Source organism: Epinephelus moara, chromosome 10 (assembly GCF_006386435.1).
Source record: "Epinephelus moara isolate mb chromosome 10, YSFRI_EMoa_1.0, whole genome shotgun sequence".
NCBI classification, from domain to species: domain Eukaryota; kingdom Metazoa; phylum Chordata; class Actinopteri; order Perciformes; family Serranidae; genus Epinephelus; species Epinephelus moara.
This window is the reverse complement of record NC_065515.1, coordinates 31,856,397-31,874,899: the sequence shown is the minus strand read 5'-3', so window position 1 is coordinate 31,874,899 and position 18,503 is coordinate 31,856,397. Positions and strand designations below refer to the sequence as shown.

Here is an 18,503-nt window from a genome sequence, read left to right as displayed (position 1 = left end):
CAAGTAGTTCCTGTGAAATCTACCTTTTGGTATCTCCGTTAATGAACAAATTCAAAGGCAACGCTCAAATAAAAAAAGAGAGAAAAGACAAACTGAGAAAATGAGATAACTAAAACAAATGACAGGTGAATTCCACATTCCATTACTCTTATCTAAAAACTGCAAAAGATAAGATCAGAAGGAATAGTTGGGAATGTCTCCCATCAGAGTTAAATACGAATACATCCAGAGAGGGATGAAAGAAATTACAACAGAAAGAAAGAAAGACAGGATGACAAAGAAAGACAGTTAAGGAGAGAAATAAAAAAAGCAACTAGAGAACAGACCTACCACCGGTCTGGGAGCTCTGAGAGGTCTGGAGTGGGCGACCAAGCGAGCCAGGGTGTCCTCCTCACCCGGTCGGTCCACTACATGAGCGTCGTACGCCACCATGATGGACACCTCCTGCATCATCTTGACTCCTCTTGCTCCCAACGGCAAGCAGGAGGTAGAGGATGAAGATGAAGGAGGAAAAGTGGCAGAGAAGGAAAAGGAGAGGAGTGCAGCTGACAGGTTTTGTTTCTCTGTGAGAGTGGAGGAGGCAACTGGCTGCTTTCAAGAGTCCCTCAGGAGCCAGGCCCCGCCCACTGAGAGGAGGAGGGGCACGGGGGGGAGTGCAAGGGTAGTACAACACACCTGTTTGTTTCTCCCTCTCCCTCTCTGTAACGCTAGAAGTGGGCGACAAAGGAGGATGAGTTTGCGTTTTCTTCCTTTCCACTGAGCGAGTACTTCCCTCTCTCTCTGCCTTAACGTCTCTCATTTGTACCTCTCCCTCCCTCCCTCCCTCCCTCCCTCCCTCGTCCTCTAGACTCTCTCTTTTGGTTGCAGTCAGGAGGGTTTCTTTTTTCTGTTTCCTGCTGCTGGTAAAAATAAAGATAAAGGCTGTTTACACATCTACAGTATGTGTGTGTGTGTGTGTGTGTGTGTGTGTGTGTGTGTGTGTGTGTGAGTGTTTGAGGTTAAAAGAGATAGGAAGGAAGTTGTCAGATCAACCACAGTGACTTGTCGTTCATAGCTGCACGTTGTTTCAACAGTAAAACCCAGGAAGTGAAGTGACAGCGACTTCGAGGCTGTCCTGGGCGATGCCTGAATACTGTAGCTTCCTCTCATAGGACCCCACCATTAAAAAAAACTACCCGACAACCTCTCTACAGTGACGGCAACAGATTCCCCTGTTGGGGGAGATGCATCAACAACCATGGGTTCATCTCTTTGTGTTTGTCTTACTATGTGCCTTGTGATGCTACTGTGTGTTTTCTCTCTATCCCAATCATATCTGGCTGCACCATCTATCTATCTATCTATCTATCTATCTATCTATCTATCTATCTATCTATCTATCCATGGGACATTCTGACAGTTTGCAAAACAGGAGTCACTATGGCGATCAGCTGAGAATACCGCCTACACTGAGGGGGTGCTATATGCAATAGAAAACAAAATAAAGAAAAGGACCTGGTAGTATAAGTGAGTTGAGACGAGTTGAGCCGTAGCATACAGTGAAAACGTGGCATAAGGTTCACCCAATTTGTGAAGGACCGCTCTTGAGTGTAATGTTCTACACCTGCATGTGAACATAGAGCAACGAAAAATAACCTTTGTTAGAGTGACCACACTAACAAATATCTATCAATTATTTAACTAAAATACTTCAGTTACATATCAATAAAACAACATTCCTTATATATATATTCTAAAAGAGTATATCAATGTTAGATGACTATAAATTATTTCAATTGCTCAAAAGATAAGAAGATTAGAGCATCTCATGTTCACTAAACTTGAATTTCATGCTCAATAAATCTATTATAAGCTGGGAGTTGTTGTCTTTCAGTAAGATATTTAAAGTGTTAATTTTGCTGCATTTACTTTCCTCTGTAAATCTGCCCTCTGAGTTGCAGTTTAATAAAAGTCAGCTTAGTTATTATTAACAAACAGTTTTCTAGCCAGCAGGTTCATCTAATGTTGAAATCAGAGGCCGGTTTCACAAAATGCTCTGTGTCTGTGTGTGAGTCTTCATCCATCCATGTAAGTCTTTCCCTGGGACTCTCTATCTTTGCTCCTCTATAAATTATTCTGTCAGTCGCTCTACACACATCCTTCTATCTCCTTTCTCCCCAGTCTGTTAAAGTTTAGCCTTTCTGTTGGAAGGATTTGCTTAAAACCGGATTAATCAGTCAAACCCTGAGCGGCAAATGAATACACGACATCCCTCTCCTTTTTTCTTAAAGTTCTGAAAAGTCATCACTCCAGCTGCGGTCGGGTGGATGTTTAAGAAGGCTGAGAAATTCAAATTCTTCCCATAATCCCCAGAGGGGCTAAGCCACCCTACTGCCCGTTGTGTTCATCAAGCCAAGGTGCCAGTGAATTCTTTCGATGTTTTAAGCAGCTTACAGAGTTCAGCTGATCCGATTTAGACGTCGACAGAGGAAAATATGTAAAAAAGAGGGGGTGAACGGAGAGCAAAGTGGCTTGGACAGGCAGGTTTTCCCTTTTTCTCTGATAGTGAATGAACATGTCAGGTCCTCCAACAGTCATCTACGGAAAGTACTGTATCTACTGGCTCTCCTAATCTAGACCTCACCATTTAACATCATGTACAAATGATTATAGCTTGGGCTGGTTGGATGGTCAGTGGCAAAACTGGAGTAAAATCAGTGGAAGAAAAGGTAGACTCTTTCTTCTTTCAGTCCTTCTCATCACACTACAATCTTTTTTTAATCTCTCTCCTCTGACTGACTTGCTCCATATACTTTTATCCACAGGGACTATTCTATTTTAAGTTTAAAACGTGACTAGTTTAAAAACGTGACAGTAGAAAGGAGATGTTTTCAAGGAGAAGAAGTTAAAGACCTCAGACACACACACACACACAAACACATACACAGTTGTGATGTGTAAACCTTGGCTAAAAGAATGTGTTAAGTATTTCTCTCAAATTCATATCCAAGAGCCCAAAAATGTGCAGCCTAAGGCGGCCCTCCTGCAGAGTGACTAGATGTTTGTGATATATAGGAAATGATGCAAGTTTGAGACCCAATCAGACTGAATTAATCCAACACAGCTCATGTGTATGTGCTTGTGTGTGAGTGGGAAAAGTGCTAAGAAAACTGTGACAAGGCTAAGAGAAAATGAGAAGACAAAACTCATCTCAGAGTTGAGAGAGAGGAAAAATATAGAGTCAAAAATAAATACGCCAACACAAGAGGAAATGGGGGAACAGCAGGGGAGTGAAAGATCAGCGAGGTGTGTGTGTGTGTGTGTGTGTGTGTGTGTGTCCTCAATCCTGTGCATGTGTTTACCCACACAGACAGGTAACAAATACAAGTGAATAACCCAAATAAATAAATGGAGAAACACTGATTGCAGATGCTACAAGGCAGGAGGGGTTACTGAAGAGTTTGATAAGTGTGAAGATTATGTGAATCATAAACTTAAGCCTTTAAAGTCACCAGATTAAAATCAAGTTGAATACTTTAATACACTGCATTTCAAAATGCCCAATTAACTAAAAGAACAATTTTGTAATATTTGAGCAACTAATGGGGGGGTGGTGGTGGTGGTGGTGGGGGGATTTCTGCTTATATACTGGTTCACACCCAGATGTCCAGATAAACAACACATGATAAAAACAGCTTCATATGAGTTTATGCTCAACAAGATGATTGACAGAAAAAAGGCACCTGCTTGGGGTCTTGTTTGGACTTATATCACACTGAGCCTGTAATAGCCTATAATATAAATGTCTCCTGATAGTAATTAATATTGTCATATGTTGCATAAATATTCCTCCTCGTCATGCTATCATCAGTATGTCTATTATATCACTGATTTTCTTTTCATTATTTTGTATTTTTTGTTTATATCTTTCATGCCATTGGTGTTACAAGTACTGTCATGTACAAAAGACAAAAGCAATTAAAATTTGAAATCCTATATATTTTAGATTTGAACCAATGTGTTATTTAGCTCAACCATCATAATCGAAACACAGACTGAGGGAATATCTTAAGGAAGAGTGGCTGGAGTAGTGACTTTGTGTGTTTAAGCCTCAGTTAGTGAACCTGAACATTACGTTTGAGTGTGTGCGTGTGACTGTGCGCTCTTGTACAACATAAAGGCCTGATATGACAGGTTGCAGTGCAGCAGGATTGTGCAAGAGTGCCAAAATGCTACAAAACCACTGCAGGATATCCTGTATGTAGAAAAACACAGAAATACACCAAACACAGGGGTCATGTGTCCTGCCAAAATGCACTTGAGCAAAACACGACACCACAACCGGCTTGCTCACTGCAAGTTTTCTTAGATGAGAAAACTGGAAAATGCCTAAAATGTAAAATATCAATTGTATGTAGATACAGAGAGCCATGGGGAGAGGCAGAGAGCAGGGGAGAGAAAGGGAGGAGGGCGGATGATTATCTCGTTCATCTTTCTCAGTAGACTCTTTCCTTCCTCTATCACAACACCCTCTGCTGACACACGCACCCACACACATAAACACACACACACGCATATACACTGTGTACGGCTTTTGGTCTCTGGTGACCTCAGCAAATTCCCCAAATGCCAGCAGCCTCATTAAGGTCAATAGGAGGATGATAACGTGTGTGTGTGTGTGTGTGTGTGTGTGTGTGTGTGTGTGTGCGTGTGTTAGTGTGTGTATGTGCACGTAAGGGAATTTTTGTGATCACACAACCCGGTTAAGCTTTGAAAAAACTATGACTACCATCCATGGAAGCCATCTTTTATCTGCTATTGTCAGATTGCAGTCGAGACCAATAGAGGACAACATACAAGACAGACTGATAAAAACAGAGTGAAGAAACAGCAAGAATGAGTAACATGGCACATTGCAGAGGGTAACGGCAGACAACACAACTAAACTATACAGTAAACCTGGCAAACTGCTGGCAAGGTAGTGTACAGTGGAGCTTTATCGCTGAAAACAACACTATGCACAGGACAGCTAAATATGAGCTGAAACTCACTATGAAGCTCCACAAAGAGAAGCAGGGCCTTGAATTCAGGTTATAATTCTCACACTGTTATTTTATGCACTGTAATTATAATATATTGTTTATAGCCATTTTAAAGATACCAGACATTTTCCTCCCCTCTCTGACACAGCAGAGATCCAACCTGCAGTGTATCAAGTTCATAAAAGCTTTTCCTGTTCTAAACATTCGCTGTGTGGTTGCTCCTTTCCTGCTGCACATGAAGTGATGTCTTTTACATTTTAGGCTTGTTTAAAATAAACAGAATATGAAAGCAGTGACAGTCTGCGCGCCTGAAGAGACAAAGAAATTTAAAGAAAAGTAAAGACAGAAAACAGGGTTGCACAGTCAATCAAAAAAAGCCTGATCTCGATTCACAAGTCTAAACAATCTCATTTCTAAATGAAGACGATTTGACGATTCACTCGCTCGTCAGGTTGCATTCACGTGTTGACTTATTTACTGCGGAACAATCACAGTTGCTATCAAGTGTTTTCTTGTTTGAGTGTGATTCAAATTTTGACAAGAATCTTGCAGGCCTAACAGCAAGTCCCAGAAAATCCACAGTCCCACCTAACAGCCAATCTCTGTAAAAGGTAGTGTAAATAAAACACAAGTAATCTTAAATCTGGGAACCAAACACACAGACAGAAAAGATATACACCTAATAAATACCTCAGCAGTAAGAGCAATAAACCTAAACCCCTGAGATCCAGTGTTGTATGGACAAATCAGGGATAGTAGAGAGTACCCCTAACAGCCAAAGTTGTATGTGCTCCAAGACCTCTGACCCCTCTGGTTAAAGGTATTTGTGTCTCAGTGGGAGATGTCAAGACAGGAATTCCCTATTGTGTTGCTTGGACTCATACAATAATCTCACAGTCACTCCAGGAAGGATGTGTGTGTGCATTTGTACACACATTTTACAGTTAAAGTGTGAAATCAAGATACAGGAAAAGTAAGTAATAAAGATTCATCTGCAGAGGTCCTTACCTTGATGTTGCAGGCCTGCTCCATAAGCCTGCGGGCGTTCTCTGCAGCTCTGTAGCGTTTAGGGAGCTGGACTCTGAAGAACTTGAGAGCCCCTTCGAAGTCCGCCTGCAGGAGGTCCTCTTTAGACGTCTGGAGCGAGACATGAAGAGGTGGGAGGAGAGGGGAGGTGGTGGTGGAGACAGATAGACATGGATGGTCATAAAGAGTCAGACATACAGAACACAGAGTAATCTCCAACAGCTTATTGTCTACAATTGCTGGTTTCCATCAGATATTCAGGGAGGACAGACACTCTCTTCTTGAGAGCAATTCCTTTCTGATATATACATTTTTTTCAGGTGTCTCTCTAACAGGATCCTTAAAGGTGCTGTGGCACTGAATGTGTGAGATATGATTGTATATAAATCTCAGCGAGCACAAGCCTAACACCTAAAATGCAAAACAAAGAAAACAACAGTCTGCCCAGAACCACTGCCAGATCCATTACTGTCTTGCAAGGTGGCGTGAGCATACAGGATACAGCAGCGGGCACTGACAGGATGTAAGTTGTTTGAAAGCACTCCCCTCCATTGAAAACTAATATCAAGATACCACACACAAAAGCTAGTGCAGAGTGTATCGGTCAATAACAATCAATTAACACCATCTTGTGGTGTGAGGATGCACTGTCACAAGAATGTGTCCAGAGACATTATTATATGTACTGTACATGGCTGATCAACTGTTACTCAAAGATCAAATTTGAATAGCCAGAATATGACACAGTAAGGACAGGTGTCCCTATTTGAGTTGGTATTTGCATTGTTATTGTATAAGTTTTCCATATGAAACTACTCATGTGAGATTCACGGTGTATGGCCGAAAGCATATGGGCTAGCCCTCTTTTGTAAGTAACATTTTAGGCAATTGTCTGGAATATTTATCCAATGTGACGAACAGAAAAGTCCACAGCAAAATGTGCAAGCTTCTATTTCAAACAATGTCAATGTATGAAGTTTCTTTTTCGATCTTCTGTCCTCATCAGTAGCTCTTTTCATCAACACAAGTCAAACTAACAACCACTTCTTTTTAACTCTACACCTGACCATCCCTTCATGTTTAGTTTCATTTATCCAGCATGTTTTCCAGTCCCCCCCTCTCTCTCACCGCAAGCAGCTTAGGGACAAACAGCCGGTGTCCCATCCCAAGGAGACCCATCACCCTGCAGTATGAGTCTGCTGAGGCCTGACTGCTGTGGGCCCTCTCTTCCGCCTTATTCTCTCCGTCCTCCACCGCCCTGCGCACTGCTGGTAGGGGCAAATGTGGGGTCAACGCAGGTATAGGTGGAGGAGAGGGCGGAGGGGAGGGTGGTGGAGATGGTGGCGGGGTGGGGCAGGGTGAGGGAGAGGGGCGGTCCCGCTCCGGGGCCAGGGTGGCAGATGACTCCAGCGTGTCGTCCGAACGTCCTAGTATGTTTCTTGGACTTGGAGGAGGAGTGGACTAGGAGCAGAGTGTGTTCAACTTAGGTGAGCCGAGATTGGTGTTGAGGTCACTGTCTAGCCAAACGGGCTGAGTCCTGGTGAACAAGGTGACTGACCATCTGAGGAGGGAAGTTGATAACGCCACATGAGGCAGTGTCACAACAGACTGATGCTCAGGACGCCGACCCGTAAAGGAACACACAGCAACTCAGCAGAGACAGTCCAGGCGTCCGAGGCATGCAACGTTGAGATTGCTCCAGTTCATCTAGGCACCACAGAATTTGGACAAGTGGACAAACGTCAGTGGAGGCCACTCAGCTTGTACCACTGTCAGAGCCCAGTAACGGCCACAAGGTGCGACAAAATAACAGTCAGAAATCGATGTATTGACGCTGCTTTCGGCATAATGCTGAGTCTTCCAGCTACCTGCCAGACTCACTTTGAAATCCAGTCACACTACCCACTCTCATCTTCCTGTGCCAAACTCCCCCAACCAATTCCAATCCAGTACGCCGTTGCCTAGCAACAAAGCTGCTCAACACGTGGGCCGCCGCTCTGGCAAACAGCAGCGATGAATAAGTACTCCACCTTTTTTTATTATTCCTCCGTTGTTAAGACTTCAAAGACGGTGAGAAAATCTCTCTCAGTCTGTGCAGCTGAGTGGCCTTAACACTCGAGGCTCGGCGCGTGTGAGATGACACATCAAAGCACTCAATACGTTTTTACCCGGTTTTCAAACGGGAGGCCGGACCGGGTATGAAGCTGACAGGATTTTAGCTTTCTTTGAAATGTAGAATGGCCTGAAATAACAGCATGAATCTTTTCTATCTGAAGAGCCCCAGTCTAAGCCTGAGCAGGCGGTGCTGACGACATGGCAGAAGCAGACGAGATGTGGTCTGTTTGCATGGCGGTATGGCACTTTCCTGCCTTCAGGAGATGCGGATGCATTTGTGTTTGTTTATGGCTGAGTGGATGCTGTACTCGTTGAGTCAGATTTAAGCCAGTGATGCATGAAAAAACAAGATGAGTTTGGAAAGGGGTAAAAAAATAAATAAATAAATAAAAAAATAAAAAATAAAAATTCAGAGTGTGTCACGATAGCCTCTCTGTATATTTGCTGGTCCTCTTTACAGATATAACCCTCTGATATGAAGTCTGACCAGATCCAAACCACACACAGCGGTAAAAGCACAGTCCAGTCAGCAGCTCCAGCATGGGCTCCAGTGTCTGTCCCTCCGGCAGATTTCCATCAGCAGCAGCAGCCAGGCATCCTGTCTGTATCGGTCAGTAGATCCTTCAGATGGGAAGCCAGCTCCTTCGGATGGAAAGTCACTTCTGCCTCTCAACAACAACGGCTAAATGGATGAGTGCTTGCCTGAGTGTGTAAGTTGTTGTGCTATCAGGAGTGATGGTTCCGGCCAGCAGCTGGGGTGAGGCAAAGCAGAGAAACCACACAGTGTTTCCTGTCCACCACCTCTCTCTTTTCCACTCTCTCTCAGCCTTCCCTGCTTTCTCTACCCCTCACTTTCTCTTTGTTATGCTAACGGCTAGCAGCTAGCAGGGGCGGCTCCATTGCAGAGGTCTGGGTGGTGGACAGAGGTAGCGTGTTGGAGAAATGCATAGCAAGCCAACATGAAGAGGAGAAGGCGGAGGTAGAGGAATAGGAGGTAAAGAGGACCGAGAATGAAAAACTGAGGAAGAGAAGAAGCTCCAAGCAGGCATCCACAGGCGGTAAAGATGAAGAGGGGAAAAAATGTAAAAGACAAAACAAAAACACAGAGCGTTTCTCCTCCAGGTCCAGATTGCTAACACTATAGCTTATGCTCCTGTTGTGATGTGGATGGCGACTGCTAAGCAGGAGAGGGAGGGAGGTGAGCACAGATGGAGGGAGGGGTGATGAGAGCGGAGAGAGGAGCGGGATGGATGGAGGAGGGAGGAAGGAGCCTCGGGGGAGAATGCCGTCATGCCTGGCCAATGAGAGGCAGGCAGTGGAAGCCCCTTCCACCCTCCTCACATCCTCATTTGTTCTCCATTCCCGACCATCGCATGCACCACATCTCTCTCCGTCTGACACACTGAATACATTATTATTGCTAAGATATAGAGCAGAGCGGCTTTTTAAAACCACCCATGTGAATCATTTGGAGAGGAAAGCCTAAGTGTAGCTGCATTACTGTGGAAAAGCAAAAACACTTAGTATGTTTGTTATTATTATTAATATCCTGAGCCAGTCTGTAAAATTGGTCTGACTTTAACAGTTTTAATGGCCTGTTTGCAGCTGTTTTATGTACAAAAAAACAAATACTGGATCAGAACTCAGTATTGGCAGATTATTAATATAAGAGGACTGGGGCATGTCTAATTATATTTTAACTTGGCTATTTTTCTGTTTCCTTATTTTCTAGCCCCCATATTTTTCCATCAGCACCTGCAAATGAGCACTGTGCAAAATACTTTAAGATCCGATAACTATAAAATGTAAATCAGTATAATAAATCACTTACTGACTGGACATATTGTTGCTTATTAGATGACTGGAGGACCAAGAAAAACTAAACAAACACCTTTCCACTCCAAACAGGGGTATAATGTATATAACGTATATTGGCAGCCTCCATTTTCCTTTTAATAATTAAGTGATACATGTGGTTTACTTTAGGTTTTATAAGCAGCCATGATGTTTTTCAGGGACTGGCAGAATAAGGTGAAGGAAAGTGAGCAGTAAACCACTTGATAGTACGGTTACTTATAGTTACTGCCTTCTAACTGTGTATAATGTGAATGGCAGCTGACAATTACTGGGAAAAAAATAGCTGTTTCCCCTGATTTCCATTAGCTAGATGTCTAAATATTAGGTTTTGTCTACAGGAAATAGATTTCTATGTCAAACTTCATTTGTAAAAAGAAATCTGAAATGAAATATAAAATTAAAGTGAAGCTAATTTTATTTATTTACTATTTTAATTTTAGGTACCAAGGCATTAAATATATGATGAGACAAAAAAGCCTGTTCTTCACCACAGGGCGTTCTTTAAGTTTCAGCATGACTTCCACAAGGACTGTCCCATCAAATTAATGTCCACACTGAACAGCTGACATGCAATATGACACAGTCATTATTGATACTCATCGATCCATCCCGCCACAAACAGATCTGATAACACAACAACTAGTAATTCTAAACCGTTGTGCTCTGACGGCAAAATCATTCCATTTGATCATATTAAAAACGAAAAAACAAAAACAAGCCAATATTTCCTTTACTTTTCTTTAACTACATTTAAAATACAGGCATCAATTGTTTTTTTGTGAGGTTTATTTTTTTTTGCAACATGTTCTTTTTTTAATCTAGAAAGTTTCTTTTTTAATAATAAAAAGAGTCATAATTGATTTTAAATTAAACTGCAATATTTGTTCGAGTTTGTTTTTAATCGTATGTGTATTTACTTTATGTCTGTTTATTGATTGTTTGGCATTTGTGCCTGGAAGTCTTCATTAAACCACATTCCAATTAAAAAAAAAAAAAAAACCTTAGAAAAAAAAAAAAAAAACTTTTAAAAAAGGAAACTGTATGGAAACTCTGAATGCACCCATAACTGCATTCTAATGCTAAAAATGTAGATGTATGGGGCTAAAAACATCAGCTGAGGGCGGCGTGGGTGCTACTTATTAACATTATTTAAATGTATTCAATTCATACACTGCTCTAAACATATGCTACGACATAATTGTACAATCATAACTTTAAAGGTTTCTCTTGCTGTTGTGACTCAAACTGCATCACATTCAAAATGATGTTTAACATAATGAGTCTTCACACATTTGTGTTATTTGTCTTTGAGGACAAATCAGCCTCCTCACTTCCAGATGCAGTTTCTGATTTGAGCACTAGGGGGCAAGAAATTCCAACAAACAAACTTTGGTAATGCTGCTTCTGCACAATCATGCTGTGCACTCTGTGGTAATATTCACTAATAACAGCTCTAATAAACCACTCAGAACATCTGTGTGTTACTACCATCTTCATTTTTTGTATTTTTATGTGCAATTTATGTCCAAAAACGCCACAACAATGTAAAGATCTGCTTTTTATGTATCCAGAGGGGTTTGTCTTTGGTGCACAAAACAGAATTGTTATATTATCATATAAGCAATATAAGTTTTCCTCTTATTGAAGCAAAGTGGATCCAACAATAAACACAATTTGGGTCAGTTAAAAAGAAATGGGATTTTTGACATGAAAACTGATTTGTTGGTTAAGTGAATTTAAACAGTTAGTTATAGTGAAATGAATGAATGAAAAGTGAGCACTAACCTTGAGCAGGGCCAAGGCTACATTGAAGATGATATTCAGACCCTGGAAGAGAGAAGAGAATTTGTAAATACAGAAATGAGTAGAGGCAAAATTATGTTCATGTGTGTCAGCAGGTTTTCAGCACATCAGAGTATCTATTTCTGATACACTGACACTGGAAACTTAAGGAAATTTAGAGCAATTTATAGCTGTACTTTGCAGCTTTACACGTTGGCAGATTGCAATGGATAATTCAGTCAACCTGTGAGAGTTAGCGCCAAAGGTACCAAAGTGTTGAGCATTTCTTGTCCTCACTACTGCTTAGGAGAGAGTTTTAATTTCTCTCCTAAATTTGATTTTAATGCATCCCGTGCAAAGAAGTTTGCCCACCTCCACCCATACTGACATCAGAATTTACAGTTCGTCAGTTTACAGTGAGAGGAAACACTGCTGCAGACTGATGTTGCTGTGTTAATAAGAAATGAATGGACTTTTATTAATTAATATTGTACTATTACAACTTTTATCAACAACTTCAATGAACAGACAAGGCAAAAAATATCTGCAGTAAAATGAAAGCCTTCAATACCTAATATATACAACCTCTAATAACATTTAAAAGAAGCTAAACAACAGAGTAGGTGTTAAAATGGCATGGGAAGGGCAAGAAAAGAGAAAGAATATGGTATAAAGAGTAACGTCCTGAGAAAACACAACTTTAAAGATGCAGGATTCCACCACATTTTCATGAACAACATTTCATACTTTTCAAGGACCCTTTTTTTTTTCTTTCCCTACTTGTTCCACATTTTTAAACATCAGATTAAAAGTGCTCAAACAATGTCAGGAAGCTGTCATAGATGAAGGAAGACATGGGAGAAAGTATCCGTGATGGTAAACAAAATATTGTCACATAACAACCCATATAAGAGCAACACTGTGTTGACAGCTACAAAAAATAAATTTGCTGTTATGTTACAATACATGGAAGATCATCCCCAAGAGATTACTGTAACAATGTCATTACACACAACAAAATTAAATGACTTTCAAAAAAAAACTTTCAATGATTTTTTACTATTTCCATGACTTTTTCCAGGCCCAGAAAATGACTCTTTGCAAGTTATATCTAATTCTAAAACTACTGACTATTTAAATTCTAATAATGTATCACAATTAATTCACTAACATTTAGTCAAAAAGGCTCACTCAGCATCATAAAATTCAGTAACATTGAATTTATTGTATCATGTATCTTGCTTAGACTGTTTATTGCTCTTCAGCCATTCATTTCAGTCAATATTGTGAAGTGCTGCAGTTTAAGTTTGTCTGTACAATAATTAAATGTAAATGTAAAGGTAACTAAAGCCTGAAGGAACCCTGATGGAGGGAAACAGATCAAACTAAGTTTACTTTGTTTCATGCTACACATAAAATGTTTCAATATGAAACACTGATTATTTTTGTTAAGAGGATTTGTCTCCATTCACTGATATATAATGTACATTAATGCTGTGACGACATGTTTTTTCCTTCCTCTTTTGTCCACACAACGGCTCTGATTTTGACAGAGAAAGAAAGAAAATGTAAAGCTGATGTCAGCTCTGCATGGGAACACCCGTCTCCTTGGTCTCCGTGACAACCAGTTCACATGGCAACACAGAGCTAAAAATATCTGGACAGCTCTAAAAATAACAGGAGAAAGCGAAAAGAGAGGGGGAGCTCTGCCTTCACGCACACCTATCTTTGTAGACCTCAAGATGGTGCTACAGTGCCGAGGCAGGATCAAAGGTGTGTGTGAGAGACAGGAAGGTAATCTCATAGTGTGTGTGTGTGTGTGTGTGTGTGTGTGTGTGTGTGTGTGTGTGTGTATCAGAGCAAGACAGATTCATGGGGAAAAAGAGAGATAAACATGCAGAAAGGGGGGATATCATGACACAGACTGAGAAGATGACGAGGCAATAGGCCAGGGAAGAGTGAGGGTTGGGAAGGGCAGAGGATCTTTAGGGGGAGATAACAGGTCAGCAGTATATACACATAGATTTGGTATACATCATCTGAAGCAGGGAACCTGAAGATTATTTTGCGATGCAGCTCACTACTGTGTCAAGTTTTTCTAGTCATAAATATGTCATTATCATTGTGCTTTGGTTAGGTGCAAACTTTTTAGGTTTAGCATGTATAAGAGCTTAGAACATTATGATGAAAGTCTATCATGACCATTCCCATGCTCAATTATGTTTCATAAGTTGTTGCAGCAATTCTTTGGGTTGATACCATTTGTTACACAGATATGATGCTAAACCGAATCATTTTTACCACTCAAGAACTGATAAAAAATGGCCAGAAATCTCTCCAAAATACCACATGAAGACCTCAGAAAAAAACCCTCCTGTGGTTTGGCCCTCCTGTGGTTTGGCATCAAAAACATGTGACATATACTCCTGAATGATCATCATAAAAAAAACAAGTTTCAACCATTAAATGTGATCTTGGCACTGAACGGTTACACAAGGTGTGAGCCTGGGACTCTAACTAATCAGCAGAACTTGTGCCTCTTGTATCAGTGGGAAAACACAAGACGAAACAAAAATCCAGTAGCTTTTACTATTTCTACATATGAGGTACAGAGATGCTGAATGAAATAAAATAAAAGAAAGACAGTTGGGTAGGGTAGATCTAGTACAAATGAAAAGAGTAAAAAAATTATCAAGGTAAACTGATGAGGAGAATTCATCAAGAAAAAACAAAAGGAGAGGAGATGAAGAGAGTTATTGAAAGAAGATGAGATGAAAGCTCACAGAAAGGGAGCAAGGACATAAAGGGGAGAATGTGAACAGGAAACAAATGAAGATGACAAGTAAAAACATATATATATATGAATAAATAGCAAATAAGGCAAGCTAATACAGAAAAATATATAAAGAGAGGAAAAAGATAAGAGAAAAGACCAAAGAAAATGATAGACACACTACCGGGTAAACAAATGTAAGACTGACTCAATGAATAAAAACAGTTGAGGAAAGAAAACATTCAGCAAAAATGTTAAAGAAATGGCAAGAAAATAGAGAAATGACAGAGAAAACAAGGGAAAGGAAAGATGAAAGAGAAAGGACGCAATGAAGAGGGGGGACATGATGGAGAGAGCCAACAAGAGGAGGGAAGACAGAGAGGGATGCAGGAGATGAGAATTCTGGTTTAACGAGCAGATTCTCATCATGCGGCTCATTGGGTGAGAAAGACCTGGGAAACTTTTAATTGTTCTGCCTGGGGCCAATAGGAAGACAGAGAGGGGGAGGGAGGGATGTGGAGGGGAGAGGAAACAAATAGGGCATTTGACTTTTGATGTTTTATATAATGAAACTTTTCATAGCAGTTCAAATATTTAAAAAGAAATCCATCACCTGTCTCTCGTTCTTTTGTACACGCAAACATAAGAGTGACATATAACTCTATAAAGTAATGATAGATAATATGTTCTTGTGCTTCTTGTGCAGCATTTGATACTATTTTGCTGAGTCACCTGGAGGACTGGATCTGGTTCACCTTGAACCAAGATCTCTTTGACAGAACTCAAGCTGTTGTTACGGGTAATGCCTCATCGTCATCTGCTCATGTTGGTGCTCCTCAAGGCTCTGTTTTTGCCCCCTTGTTGCTTTAAGTTTCCACACTCCAAACACAATATTTATTTTCAATTAGAACGCAGCTGCATGGTTCCACCTCCGCCGCAGACAGACACTCCCAGTGCACCCTCATTACACATTTGGCCTCACCATGTCTGTCTGGCAGCTTCACCTGCCACCTGATATGACTCACCAGCAGGTGCTCAATGCTCTGTTTCTCCCATCACCTGAGCCTCCAAATCATAAAGCGGCAGATCAGTTAATACTGCCAAAGAAACAAAAACTGAGGTGTGGATCATCAATCTCATCTCTTTGGTACCAGATACACTTATGAACTAGCTTACGTTGGAACATGGGGTTTGTTTCAGACAGTCAGTGACTAGTCCCATTAAAAAAAGAAATGCTGGTGCTCAGATCTAGGGAAAAAAATTGTTTCTAGCACTACTTATACTGTATTTCTTGTCTTTTTGCCTTTAATTTACTCTCTGCACTTGCATTGAGTGTTTACATAAATTTATGCACAATGATATTTCTTTAGTAAAGTAGTACCATAAAAATGATTTTGAGGACTAAAGTGTATTTACACTATTTACACATGTAAGCATACTATGACAAAAGAAATACAGTTTCACCCGTGACCGTTTTTAAATATTTTTGAGTTCTGTATCCTACCCTGTATGCCGACATGTCACAATGCGATTTTAAGCAGTCATTTAAAGTCACATGGCATCTAATGTGGGCCACTAAGAGCACATACACTGTTTTAGCAGAGGTGTATGTGTTTTTCAAAAAAATTGACAATTTTAAATAGCAAGTCTATGAGTGACACACATGATATAAACTATGGGGTTTTGGAAGAAGGTCTCTTCAGAGGAGCTTTCTGTGAAAATGGCTCAGAAACAAGAACCAAGCAGTGATTAGTATCTGGTCAAGTGGTCCTAATGACATTAAATCAATGATTGTATCAGCCTTTAAAAGCCTGATCAGGGCAACGCTATTGACTTGAGAAGATATTAGATCAAACCAGAGAGCAGCATGCAGATGGATCAGTGCTGGTGCTGGTGCAGCTTTGCCTTAAGTGCCCTCGACCACTGATAGCTGGTCAGTAGAAGCACTGGGCAGTTGAACCATCTGCTCCTTCCTCCACTCATCTCTTTCCACTTTTCCTTTTATGTCTCCTTCCTCCTACTTTAATGGTTGCCATATTCCCTCCTAACATCCCAGTAACCTCTGCCACTTCTCCTCATCTTTCTAGAAGGTTGACCCTCCCCTCACTGGACTCTGGACGCTGTAAAGCAAATCACTCTCCATATACTCCCAGTAAAAAGTAGCGCAGTGAGACAAATTGTACCTCACAGAGGAGCAGGTCAGTGATGTGGAAAACCATGCACAGGGGGAACTTGGCAGTGAAGAGGGTGAGGAACCACTGAGAGGCGTACATGTGTGCCTCCAGGTTGAGCTCCTGGAAGTGGGACCACAGGTCTGGAAACTGTTCCTGTGGGAGCAGATAGAAGAGAGGGAAGAAGAGAAACTTGTGAGATGAAACAGCGCTTACAAGAACAGAAAGACGTTGCTCTATTTGTCATTTCAATTTTACATTATTTCATTTTTACTCATCCTTTATTAAATCAGGCTGTCGCACTGAGATGATAATCTCTTTCAAGAGAGACCCAAGAACAAAAGGAAAAGTTGAAAAAGGCACAGAACACAAATCAGTATTGCATCCCAGCTGCCTAACAGTCAGACATTATTCACATACTGCACACATTATTAAACTTCCAGTAAATACATAAAGAGGAAAACAAGCAATATATTCACAAAATCTGACATTAAGAAATCTGTAATGACAGCAAGTGATTCTACAGTTGTTGAGCAAACTGTTTTATAAAATATACAAAGCGTATGAACACCAGAACTCAACATTGCTGATGTTATTATACTATTCTGTGTACTTCATTCATTACAGTTGTTCTTTTCTTTCACTTATTTTTTTCTTCCCTCATGATGTTTTTGTTCAAGGTCATCTATTTCAGTGTTTGTTTTGGTACAATATGACTGACCACATGAGAAAAAAAAACAGCTGTAGCTTTCAAGTATAAAATCTGCATGTGTGTCTTAGCGTCCATGCATGTACAGTGAATAAAGGATTCAATCAGCCAGATAGTAATCCACTTTGGCAGCCAACACTTACCGTGCCACACGACACCTGACTGGATCAGATAGTGAGCTCCCACCTGTACGCTAATAATTAGCAGTCAATGCTAACATCCTTACATTGAGCACATTTGGTCGATGCTAACCGAGTTGACCTCGATGCTAAGAGATGACTGCGAGCAGCGTCAGGATGGATTTCAGGGCTAAATTAAACTCTACTCAGTGAGTGGATTTACGCTGTAATACCTGAGTGGGATGGGACTTAACCAGCAACAGGATCATCAGCCTCAACAGACAGAAAGAATAGTGTTGAGCCTACAGAGACTACATGTCTCACACACACACACACACACACACACACACACACTTAGAAGCGATTCTTGTTATATTCTATTACATTATGTGACCAGAAACGAGTCAACAAGGCAACAACAAACACCTCGTCCCCCACAGATGATGCAATCGCTGGTAACATGCTCTACATATTTGAATATGATCAAACTTTCCTTGCTTTTATGGGAAATGCAAAAACATTTTGTCAGGCTATTTGCACTGTCTGCTAGTGGCTTCTTTTTAGTGGCACCGAGTAAAAGTAAAAGCACAAAGTCTGCATTCAATCATTAATTAAACGAAACAGCCCAAGGGACCTTCATTCTCAAGAAAGTAAAAATGTTGGAAATCAAATCTAGTGTAAATTAATGATCCTCAGGGCTACTTTGTACAACAAGGACAGCTGAATATGTGAGGTGAATTTCATATCATTTAAACTTGTGAACTTATGTTGACAAACTGACTGATTAATATTTTGACTTTGAGCTGTAGGTGTGGTTCCTTTCCCATTGCCAGGCCAAAACATTTACATTTCTGATGTTAAGTGGTGAGATTTACCATTTCTTCAACTACAAAAAAATGTGATGAACAAATAAATAAATGAAACAGAGAT

At 40.7% G+C, this 18,503-nt stretch overlaps 1 protein-coding gene across 3 annotated transcripts in view; it reads right to left on the bottom strand.

Moving 5' to 3' along the window:
* Positions 1-18,503, bottom strand: part of rabgap1l (RAB GTPase activating protein 1-like) — a 134,233-nt gene that overhangs the window by 21,273 nt on the left and 94,457 nt on the right. For 2 of the 3 annotated variants that reach the window (XM_050055881.1, XM_050055882.1), the window contains exons 17-19: positions 16,758-16,901; positions 11,805-11,846; positions 6,030-6,158 (exon numbers count right to left, since the gene is read on the bottom strand). In XM_050055881.1, the coding sequence (XP_049911838.1) occupies positions 6,030-6,158; positions 11,805-11,846; positions 16,758-16,901 (315 nt within the window). Of the gene's footprint in view, positions 1-330; positions 681-6,029; positions 6,159-11,804; positions 11,847-16,757; positions 16,902-18,503 lie in introns of those variants that run through there. The other variant, XM_050055884.1, reaches the window with a different exon arrangement.